The 11,898-nt window shown below is 52.6% G+C and overlaps 1 protein-coding gene across 1 annotated transcript; it reads left to right on the top strand.

Annotated features, from left to right (window-relative positions):
• Positions 1-1,428: 1,428 nt before the first annotated feature.
• Positions 1,429-6,020, top strand: LOC308260117 (proteoglycan 3-like; the record flags this gene model as incomplete). Its single annotated transcript, XM_080691442.1, has 5 exons — positions 1,429-1,489; positions 2,145-2,458; positions 3,927-4,058; positions 5,305-5,416; positions 5,962-6,020. 5 exons carry the CDS (start codon positions 1,429-1,431, stop codon positions 6,018-6,020), a joined length of 678 nt encoding a protein of 225 aa, XP_080547568.1.
• Positions 6,021-11,898: the final 5,878 nt, after the last annotated feature.

The raw sequence follows: 11,898 nt of genomic DNA, 5'->3' as shown, positions 1-11,898 counted from the left end.
CCTGGGATCCTTCTGTCTCAGCCTCCCAAGTACCAGGATAGAGGTGTGTGCCACCACGCCTGCCTGGCTCCAAATATTGATAGTGCAAAGGTGGGGGAACATTGACCTAGATCCCCAGCACAGAGGAAACACATGGGCTTTTCACATCCTGAAGATGAGAGAGAGAGAGAGAGAGAGTCAAATAGTTTAGAGCCAAAAGACATCGACACCCCCCCACACACACTACAGCGCATTGGCAGGCTGCTTCCCTTCTCTGGCTCTCACTTTGCACACCTGTGAAGCAGGTTAGTCACACCCCACGCTTGGGGCGGAGGTGGGCGATGATGGGGGCATCAGGGTTGTGATGTATCTGAAGCACCCAGGGTAGGGGAGAGCTCAGGAGAGCTGAGGCCCCCTTCCCTTGCCTCCCTCTCCCCTCCTGGTCCCCCAGCTTCTCCTGGGATCCCCTCTTCCCACGGGATATTGACTGTGGGAGGCTGCTCCTGAGTTGAGAGGCATTATTCAGACTGGGCAGCTTTATTATTTCTATTTTTTGTGGTACTGAGGGTGGAACCCAGGGGCTTTTCTACCTCGGGGCTCTACTCCCAGACCTATTTTTTTATACTTTATTTGGAAACAGAGTCTCATTAAGTTGCTGTGAGCCTCACTAAGTAGCCGAGGCTGGCTTTGAACCCGTGTGATCCTCCTGTCTCAGCCTCCCAAGTGCTGGGATTACAAGCGTGCGCCACCACGCCAGGCTGTCAGGGCAGCTTTAGAGCACTAATAATACTTGCACCTAGACATGAGGCATGGGGGCTCTGAGCGACTGGCCTGCGTGTCCTGCCCCAGGGGAGGGGGCGGTGAGTGCCCCCAGCTGTGGTGAGCACACTGAGCAGGCTTTGTTATCAGCTTGGCTGTCCCAACAGTGGCCTGGGGCAATCATCCGGGCCTTTCCCCACTTCCCCAAAGGCCCACTATAAAGCTGCTTGTGAGCCCAGCAGCTGGAGGCACCAAGGGTGGAGCACTCCGACTCTCTGGAGGTGAGTGCTCTCCTTGCTCCTGAGGGCAGAGGGGTCTGGGCCCAGGAGGAAGCAGGACAGCCAGGAAACCGTCTCGAGGACCATGATGGCCACCATCTGTGCCTCCTCCTCCCCCAGTGTGAGGGAAACCAGCTCCGTCCTGCCACAGACCTGCGCTCACAGGGTCTAGGGGGGTGGGCTGAGTGTGGCACGAGTAGGCATTGAGGAGGACCTTAGGAAAGGGAGGACCAGATTCTCCAGCTTGGGGTCTGTCCCCTGGAGGAGGAGGAGGAGGAGGAAGCTGTCTAGTTTTCTCTTTGACTAACCAATGAAACAACTATTGCAGCTACACTGTGCAGGGTCGCTAGACACGCGCAGATAGCCCCGAGGAGGAAGGCAGAGTTGTGCTTCTCTACAAGACCCGGTAGACATGAAATACCCGCTGCTCCTACCTCTTCTCCTGCTGGGCACAGTCGCTGCTCTCCATCTGGGTGAGTCCTCCCCTCCCCTTCCCTTCTCGTCCATCTTTCTCTTGTCTCCTCTTTCTTCCCCACAGCCCCCTTTATTTTTGCTCTCATGGGGCCAGGTCCAGTCTTTCCCTTCCAATCGACCCAGACCATATTGTTAAGATCTCTCCTGAAGCCGAGTGTGGTGGCACAGGCTTGTGATCCCAGCATTTGGGAGGCTGAGACAGGAGGATGACAGTTTGCAGACAACCTCAGCTACTTAGTGAGGCCCTTGCAACTCAGTGAGACCCTGTTTCAAAATTAAGAATAAAAATTAGGGCTGGCGGTGTAGCTCGGAGGTAGAATGCCTCTGGGTTACATCCCCAGTACTGAGGGGAAAAAAATTCAGAACTGTGGCCTGGATTGGTTGTTAGAGTTCCATCATAAGGAGAAACCATCCATCTGTTAAGATGAAGGCTTGGCAATCATTCTGGGCTTCTCACACGTACTTCCTCCCACCCCCAAGACACACACCTGTGGTGTCAGCCACAGGTCAGCTTCTCATCCTTTTGTGAGTCTGACCCCGGGCATCTCTCCTGGCCCAGCACTTCCTGGGAAGGCTGGGGTAGGAGTGCGGGAGCTGTCCAAGGTGCTGAGAAAGGGGCGCCTGGCTTGATGACAGGTTGCCTCTTCCTCTTAGACAAAGATGCTCCTTATCTGAAGAGTGCAAAGATACAGGCAGACATGGGCCAGGATGGAGATGGCTCAGGCAAGCAGGAGAGAGAGTCGGCCCTGACTGCAGAGGTGATAGAGACAGAGGGAGAGGAGGTCGAGGCCTCTGGATACCAAGACACCTTTGAGGTCAAGGAGGCCGTGGAGTCCGACCCAGCTGCCTCACCCAAGGACTTGGTTTGCCCCAAGGAAGAGGATACGATACAAATTCAGGAAAATACTGGGTGCAAGAACTGCCACTTCCTGCTGGTGCTGACCCCCAGTACCTTTGACAACGCTCAGGTAAGAGCAGGAAGCTACTGCGGAGGACCTGGGGGGCAGGGAGGGGAGAGTGTTGGTTCAAACTTATTATCTCCACTCACGTAGACTAGTGGTTCTCAAAGCTTAATTTCAGAATCACCTGGAAGTCTTGTTAAAATACAGGTTTCAGGGTTCTGCCTCCACGGTTTCTGATTTAGGAGATCTGGGGCAAGGCCTGAGAATTGGAATTTATGACAGATTCTCAGGTGCTGCTGCTGATGTTGTTGGACTGCACTTTGAGAACCACTCGTTTGGACAAAATCTTTGCTATTAGATGTATTGTATTAAAAATCACCTTCGATTTTTATTGGCCATGTTACCTGGGCAAGTTGCTTCACCTTTTAGAGATTTAGTATCATCATTTGTAAAATGATGTCTTGTAGTTGTCTCTCAGTATCCACAGGGGACTGGTTCCAGGACCCTCGATCACATGAACACCAAAATCTGGAGAAGCGCAAGACCTGTACATTAGAATGGCATAGAATAGATGGGCGTGGTGGTACACACTTGTAATCTCAGTACTAAGAAGGCTGCAACAGGAGGACCTCGGGTTTGTGGCCAGCCTCAGCAACTTAGTGAGATGCTGTTTCAAAATAAAGACAAAACAAAACAAAACAAAAGAAAAAGGGCTGGGAGTGCAGCTTGGAGGTAGAATGCCCTTGGGTTCCATCCCCCAGTACCACACACACACACAAAGAAAGACAAAAGTGGCATAGTATTTGCATTTAACTGATGCATATCCTCTGCATACTTTAAATAATCTCTATTTATACAGCATAGACATTGCTGAATGCAATGCAAATTCTGTGTAGTTGTTATTTGTATTGTTTAGAGAATAATGAGAAGAAAAAAGTCTTTACATATTCAGTACAGACACAATTAAGATTTTTTTTTTTTTGATACTGGGGATTGAACCCAGGGGCATTCTCCGAGCTCCACCTCCAGCCCTATTTTTTTTATTCTTTCTTTTTTGTGTGTGTGGCACTGGGTATTGAACCCAGGAGCATTCTACTTCTGAGCTACACACCAATCTCTCTTTTATTTTTATTTGGAAACAGGATCTCGTTAGGTTGATGAGAATCTCACTACTTGCTAAGGCTGTCCTTGAACCTGTCTCAGACTCCCAAGTACTGGGATTACAAGCATGTGTAACGGCTTTAAAAAAAATCTTTTTGACTTGTGGTTAATTGAATCCGCAGGTGGGAAACCCACAGATACAGAAAGATGACTGTATGGGACAAATCTCTTAGTGTTGCAGTGAGGGCTGAGTGAGATATTGCATCGGGAATGGTCATAATAAACACCCAACAGACGAATGGTGACTATAATTATAGAGGGAGACATGTAACTCCCTTATTTCTAACCTGAGAACAGTTGTAGGGGTCTTGCCTGGAGACTCGGGCACTTGAGAAAAAGGAGAGTGGATTCTTTACCTTACTTCTCTCTGCAGAGAATCTGCAGGAGATGCTACCATGGCAACCTCGTCTCCATTCACAGCTACAATTTCAACTACCATGTTCACTGCATTGCCAGTAGAGCCAACCAGGCCCAGGTCTGGATTGGAGGCATCATGAAAGGCACGGTAAGTCAGGGGCCAACTACCATGCGGTGGGATGTTCTTTCTGATTGTTTTAAGGGAGCGCCTGCTGGTGGCAAGCCTCAACGCAGCAGCCAGGCTGGTAAGCAGTGATGAGCTGGGACTGGGAGGACCAGTCACACACACCTCTCGCTAACTCCGTGCTTGGTGACTGTATGCCTGTGGAAATCAGCCATGGTGGGAATATTTGCTCCAGGGCAACTGGAAATTATCTTGTGTTAGTCACCTCTCTGCTACTGTGACAGAGTATCTGTGAGAATCAATTTATAAAGAAGAAACATTTATCTTGGCCACCCGGCCCTATTTTATTTTTTATTTTGAAACAAAATCTCACTGAGTTGCAAAGGGCCTCGCTGAATTGCCGAGGCTCTTCTCAAACCTGTGATCTTCCTGTCCCAGCCTCCCAAGTACTAGGATTACAAGTGTGTGCCCCCATGCCTGGCTTCCCCAGTCCTTTAAACTAATGAATTAGTTTGTTATTATTGTTACTGATTTATTTACTTTGACACAGGGCCTCACTCTATTTCCCAGTCTGGCCTCAGACTTGTGATCCTCCTGCCAAATCACTGGGATTGTGGGCATGCATCGCCATGGTTTATCATGCTATGGGCTGGGGACCAAGACTCCAACACATGGGCCTTTGGAGACGTTTCACATCCAAACTACAGCACATTACAAGCCAGGGCTCCTTCCTACCTCCCATCTTCTCACGGCCTCCCAGAGCTGGTTTTAAAAACATGTACCACACAACACTGGAGCCAGGAGACAGATTTCAGGAGACACATTCCAGGCTCAGTTCGGTCACTTCCTAATCCAATAGTATTCTTGGATCCTTAGTTTCATCATCTCTAAAATGGGCGTCTTCTTATCTCGAGGAGGCTCTGAGATTGTGGGTAACTAAGAGCCATTATATTTGGTACTCAAGATGTGGTCTTGCGGACCGGCAATATCAGCGTCGCTTGGTACTTTGTTAAAAATGTGGATCCTGGGCTTCATCCCAGACTTGCCTGAGTCAGAAGCTGCATTTTAATGAGAACCCCCAAAATTCAGCTGGAGAAAATGTCTCTGTGTGATGGCTGGGAGAAATGGTTGCCGCTGCCTGCCAACCCTCCAGATGGGTCACAGGGGTGTCGGGCTCCTGGCTAGGCAGGCAGCGAGTGGCTGTCCTCTGGGTCCCTGGCCTTGCTGCCTTCCTGGACCTCTTCCTCCAATTCACCTGTCTTTTTCCTAGTGCCTGTGGCAGAAGTTTTACTGGACTGATGGGAGCTGCTGGAATTTTGGATTCTGGGCCCCAGGGCAACCTGGGAATGGGAAAGGCCACTGTGTGGCCATGAGTACCAAAGGTAAGAAGAATGGAGCCCAGGCTCAAGAGAAGGGGTGACATAGTAGACTCTTAGATGCAGGCCCTTTGAGCTGATTGGACCCGCCCCCCCCCAACTTGTGAACCAAACACCTGCCTGGGAAGAGGGAGCCGGTGACCGGAGGGGGGCACATTCAAGTGGCCAGTGTGACAGAGGAGAGCAACAGATGTGCAAGTGAGGTGTGGATGAGGAAGAGGGAGAGGCTGGGAGTTGGCAGCGAGACAGGACGGCAGCTTCGAGCGGCAGATGTGAGCAGATGTGCGGGAGTTTAAGGGAGGCTAGACCACAGCTGCTGGCGGGAGGGGCTGCCATTCACAGCAGCTCCCCAAAGCCTCAGCTCCCTGAGGAGGATGCTGACCCCCCCCCCCGCGTCCCCGAGACGACTGAATGTGCAAAGTGCTTAGTACACAGCCTAGGTCGGGGTGGCAGGCAGTGACAGGGGCCGGGGCCATGGGAGGAGCCCCGGGGAGGGAAGGCGGGATGCAGACCCCGCAGGCAGCCTGTATCACTGTGCTCTTTACTGCCAGAGGGCCGCTGGCAACGAATTTGCTGCAAAAGTCACCTGCCCTTCGTCTGCTCCTACTGAGTCAGCGGCACAGAGAACCTGCTGGCGGCTGCTGCCTGCACACCCCTGGCTGCGCCCCCCCCCCCCAGCCTTTCCAGGTCATAAATCCAGACTCCTCACAACATCTCCGAGTCTCCTTTCTTTATTGATGCCCTTGGGGAAATCCCTCAGGTCGGGGAAGCCCTGGGAATGTTCCCGCTGGATGGGGAGGTGGAAGATGGCGGAGGGACCCAGAGGGCGGCGGCTCGGAGCTGCTCGGCGACAGCGCCCCCTGGAGGTGGCGCGGGGACCAGGCGCTCTCTCCGGGCCCGCCGCTCAGGCGGAGGGGCCCATTCAAAAGTGGGAATGGAATAGTCAAGAGCTGGCGTGGAATTTTGTTTCCCACTTAGGGGAAACCCCGACGGCGCAGGGAGAAAGTATCTGCTGGCCTCCAGCTTGCAATTCTCCACTCTCAGCCTCCCAAGTACTGGGATTACAGGCGTGCACCAGTGCACCCTACAGGAGAAAGCTTCTCGAGGCAGCCTGGCCCTCTAGCCTACCCCGTGCTCCATGGCCTCCTGGAATGACTCCCAGGGTCTTCATGGTCTCTTTGGACCCACCTCTGTGTGGGTCCAAACCCCAGGAGAGAAGGTGGCCTCCCCTTCCTCCATCCCTGCCTCTCTCTCTAGGAGGGAGCTGTTTCCCACCACAGTTGGAGCCAGAGGCCAGGTGTCTGGCCACAGCATGGCCCCCATTCCCAGGTCTACAGCCCCAGCCCCTCTCCTTCACCCCCTTGTCTCAGACCCTGGGGATATCAAAAGACAACGCCATTGCTGTCCCTAACTTTGTGCTAGCTGGGAGACGGGGCTCCAGGAAGGATTAGCGTTGATGAAGCAGGAAGTTCAGAGCTGAGGCTACATAGAGAGAGGGTAGAGAGCCCTGGGAGTGTGTGCGTGGTGAGAACAAGAAAGGTGTATTTCTCTTGGGGTGTATTTTTACATTGCCCTAGGGACAATGCACAGCTATTTGTGGGTACATCTGTATCTGTGTGCATATGAATTTTGATGTACACAATGCAAACATTATTGTACATGTGTAGAACTATGTGTCAAGCTATATATGTACGTGTGTGTGGGTGTGTATGTGTGTTGAGTGCACATACATTCATACCTCTGTGTATTTATGGGTATATCTGTATAACTGTGTATATCTATGAATGTAGCCTTGTACCCTTATATGCTTGAATCTCTTGCTGCACATAGATGTGTGCCTCTGTTTGGACAGTGTGGGTGTGGGTATGTGTGTATGTCAGCGTGTCTGAGCACAGCTGCACATGTCTTTGTGTGTGTACATATTTATCTGTCTATGCATCTGATGCCATGTGATGTCAGGAGCAAACATACAAACCCACAAAAACCAGTTTTCCTAAGTGTACTGTTTCTGAGGGTGCTGGAGTTGAGAGAACAGGAGAGGATCAGGGACCGCTCTGGAAAATGAGTGGTGGGGAAGCAGCAGGTATGAGTCCTTTGAGCATGGGCAGGTCTCTGGTCGTGGGAGAATGGGCCTTGGCACGGCCATGAACCCCGCTGATGCTGGGCCCCAGGGGCTGTAAGTGAAGAGGCCTGTCCTCAGTAGATGTGTCTGTCCCTTTGCCTCAGGAAATTGGCTCAGGCAGCTCCCAATCACAGTACGTCAGGTGCATGGAAGGGGAGCCGCCTGGGACTGGGGGCCAGGCAGGGCCCTGCACTGAACACCTGCAATAAGCAATTCTGGATCCTGTGCAGCTAAAAGGATAGTAAAAGCCAGGCCTGATGGTGCGCATCTGTAATCCCAGTTCTTGGGAGGCTGCGACAGGAGGATCACAGATTAGAGAACAGCCTCAGCAACCTAGAGAAATTCCCCAAAACCTAGGGAGACTCTTTCAAACAAAACATAAAAGGGGCTGGGGGTTGTAGCTCAGAGGTAAAATGCTCCTGGGTTCAATATCAAATACCACCCAAAAAAAATCAAGGAAGAGAGAAAGAAGGAAGGAAGGAAAGAAGAAAGGAAGGGAGGGAGAGAGAAAGAAAGATAAGACCTGGCTGCAGGGGACAGGTTAAGAGTTAGGGAAGCTCTGCTTAGGCTGCACTGTGGATGGTGCGTCAGTGGACTGCCATCCCCTTTATCAGCCTTCATGTCTCCCTGATGGGGAACAGCCTTGACCAAACCCAACATCCTGACAGCCAAAACAAGGGAGAGGGGGGGGGAGAAGAAGAAGAAGAAGGAGAAGAAGAAGAAGAAGAAGAAGAAGAAGAAGAAGGAGGAGGAGGAGGAGGAGGAGGAGGAGGAAGAGGAGGAGGAGGAGGAGAAAGAAGAAGAAGAGAAGGAGGAGGAAGAGGAGGAGGAGGAAGAAGAAGAAGAAAGAAGAAGGAGGAGGAGGAGAAGAAGAAGAAAGAAGAAGAAGGAGGAGGAGGATGAGGGAGGAGGAGGGAGAAGGAGGAGGATGAGGGAGGAGGAGGGAGAAGGAGGAGGAAGAGGAGGGAGGAGGAGGAGGAGGAGGGAGGAGGAGGAGGAGGAGGAGGGAGGAGGAGGAGGAGGAGGGAGGAGGAGGAAGGGGTCACCATCCTTCCAGCCTGAGGCTTCCTTGGTACGGCCAGGGTAGGACCCCAGATCTCCAGTGCTGTCTGTTATTGGGTCTCTACTCCAACCCTTATATATCTGTCCCTTTGGCTGTTTCAGGCTCTCCAGTCGTGAATAGCTCTCGATTAAAAAGCAAATGCTCTTGAGAGAAGAAATTCCCTAGAATGTTAACTATTAATTCCTTGAGGAGGCTGACTGGCAACTTGCTGAAAACAAGGTTTCATGAGAAGGAAACCCCAAGGGGAAGATGTGTGGAATCTGCAGCAGGGATGGCGCGCATCAGGTGGAAGGGGGAGAGGGGAGGTTTTTTTTTTAAAAAAGGTAAGAAAGTAGAGACAGGGCTATCATCACCTGGAGACCCAAGAGGGCTCCATTTCTCAAGATTCCTCACAATCAAGTTGGGCTCTGCAGCCTCCCACTGAATCTGAGCAGGGGGATGTGGTTGGATGTGAAGGGAGTCCACGTGTCTCAGGCAGCACAATTACTAGATGGAAGGGGTTGCCCGACCTACTTTATTGTACTAAACCTTGGGATGTTACTTGTTACTGCAGCCAAACCTGGTTTAGTCTAGCTAAGGCGTATAGAAAAGAAGATGTAAACCCATTTCCTGATTTTTCCCAGACGTAGAAGTCCAGATCCCCAGGCTCCACGGTCATAAAGTTCTAGGTTCGAGTCCCAGTTCTCCTGAATTTCCATATTTTAATTGTAATAAGCCTCAGGTGATTCTTGTAGAACAAGAGTTGAACTAGGGGATGCCTGTCATGGAGTTAGCCCCTCGATTGCCAAGGGCAAGCTATCAAAATCTACTAGCTTTTATGTTGAGTAAAGCAGCAGGATGGTGGTCAGAATGAGCCTGAGTCCTGGTCTAACCTCCACATACTGCCAACTGGTTTTCTCCCAAATGGAGTTAACAACAAACCTTCGCAACCTCTCCAAGGACGGTGTGGGAGTCCCTATGATTGTTGGTGTCTTTGCGGAGGAGATCATGATGTGACGGACACATTAGCCGTTGACATTGCCACTGGTATGAACCCTGCGTCTAGCACACAGGGCAGTAACGTGGTTCAGGCGTGGGAGGACGGTGCCGGTTCACATGTACTTGCTGGCAGGCTCTGGAGGGGCTGAGGCACCTGCAGGAGGGCTGCCCCAGTCTGGGGGAGAGGGTCCCTCCAGGATACCGCTCCCTGTCCCCTCCTAAGAGTGTCCCTGTGAGCCCCGCCCTGGCCCAGTTCCCTGAGAGCTGGCCTCACCAGGGTGCCTGTGGGACTCCCAACATGGCCTCTGATGTCTCTGCTGAAGAAATAAAGTCTGGCCATGTCTCTGGACACTGTCCAGTTCCTGACACTGGCCCTGGGGACATAGTATCCCACCACCCTGAGGCTGGGGTTGTGGGTAAAGGGAGGGAGGAGGAGTAACAGGGCTTGCATGGAGGAGTCTTAGCCCTTCTCTATGGGGGTGGGGGATCCCTGGAGTCTGGCCTTTGCAAGTACCCACTGTGTGAGCCTCCCAAAGCTTCTGCCTTCCCCACTTCCCCGCACCTGTTGAGGGCTGGCCCTCCACCCACAGGGAGGCTCGTTTCTGCTAAGCCTGGTGATTGTGCTCATACTCCAGCTCTTCCAGAGGTAGAGTTCCCCTGACGCTCTACCTCAAAGCCCCTTCTTCTTCTCATTCTTCTTCTTCTTCCTCTTCTTCTCCTTCTTCTATTTATTTATTTATTTATTTATTTATTTATTTATTTATTTGGTGGTACTGGGGTTCCTGGAAACCCTTCTACCTCTGGGCTACACTCCCAGACCTATCCTATTTTTATACCTTTTTATTTGGAAACAGGTTCTCTTAAGCCAGCACGGCTGGCTTCGAACCTGCGCGATCCTCCTGTCTCTGCCTCTCAGCCTCTCAAGCACAGGGATTACAAGCATGCGCCACCACACCCGCCTGCCCGACTTTCTTTCTTTTCTTTTCTTTTTTTTTTTCTTTCTTTCTTTTTTTTTTTTTTTTTTTTTGCGGGTCTGAGGATGGAACCCAGGGACATTCGACCTCCGAGCTACTCCCCTGCCCTATTTTTCTTTATTTTGAAGCAGGGTCTCACTGAGTTGCAGAGGGCCTTGCTAAGTCGTTGAGGCGGTCTGTGAATCGCGATCCTAGGGTCTCAGCCTCCGAGCGTGCACCACCACACCCGGCTCCTCAAAGCCCCTTCCAGGGCCCATTTTTATACTAGTTGTTAAAAAATGCCTCTAAATTATATACACTGCAGGCTTCGCAAAGCCTGCAAATCTCGGCCACTAGTCCTGCGCCACAGGACCAGTCCGTTTCCCTTTCTGGTGTCAGTTCGCTCATCTGTAGCAACGAGACCAGGCAAGGTGGTTCCTGGGGCCCTGTCGCTTCTGACCTAGGACCTCGCGGGGATGAGCTCTGGCGAATCAGTCCACAGCTCCCAGGGCTGCGGTCTCATGGGAGCCCTTTCCACCAAGTTTGAAGCAGTGACCTCTGACCCTCTGGGACAGGGGCGTGGTCTACAAAGACAGCACTGGCAGGGGAGGGGGCGCTGGACTCACCTCCCGCGCTGGGGGAGGCCCAGTCTGGCTGCAGAGTGAGGGGTTCCATGTGTGCGTGCTGGGGGGTGCCAGAGGGGTGCCAGAGGGGACCCTTTCTTCGGTTTGGGGACTGAGCAATGGCTGAAATAAGGAAAAAGTCCCCGGCAGCCAAGCCTCCCATTTCCTTCTTCATTTGGGGCCCACGGAGGTCAGCCGTGAGAGCCGTCTAACTGGGGTCCCCTGAAGCGGGGCAAGTTCCTGGGAAAGCTTCCTCTTTATTAACCGAGCAGTGATCAGGGCGTGACACAACGGGGCAGACGCCTGGGGACCTCACTTCTCTCGCGGGTGCGGGCAGAGGAGTGGGTCAGACCTGGGTTTCCGGCTCCCGCGCGTCCTGGCTGCGTGGCCTGGTGCGGGGGGCCTCAGCCTCTGTGCGACTCGGTTTCTCTCAGAACAGGGAGATGAGAATTTACCTCGGGGAGCTACTCTAAGGACTAAATGGGATACTGGTGCGGAGGTGGCCGGCCCTCGGCATCACTAGTATTGTCTGCTCCTTGGAAGGGGACGACTCGGGTGCTGCGGCCCCAGGGCTCCTGGGAGGCAGGCGGGGACATGCAAATGCAAGGGGCGAGGTCTTAGCTGGGGGCAGTGGGAAGCCCAGCTGCCGCCCCATGGGGTGGGCAGCAGAGTTGAGAGTCCCCCTTCTCTCTCCCCACCCCCTGCGAGGAGGCCAGAGCCCCAGGCAAGCGTGGGGCCCTGGGACGGGC

The sequence above is a fragment of the Muscardinus avellanarius genome, assembly GCF_963383645.1.
Source record: "Muscardinus avellanarius genome assembly, chromosome: 1".
Classification (NCBI taxonomy): Eukaryota; Metazoa; Chordata; class Mammalia; order Rodentia; family Gliridae; genus Muscardinus; species Muscardinus avellanarius.
Note: the sequence above shows the minus strand (reverse complement) of the source record. Positions and strands in the feature narration are given on the sequence as shown.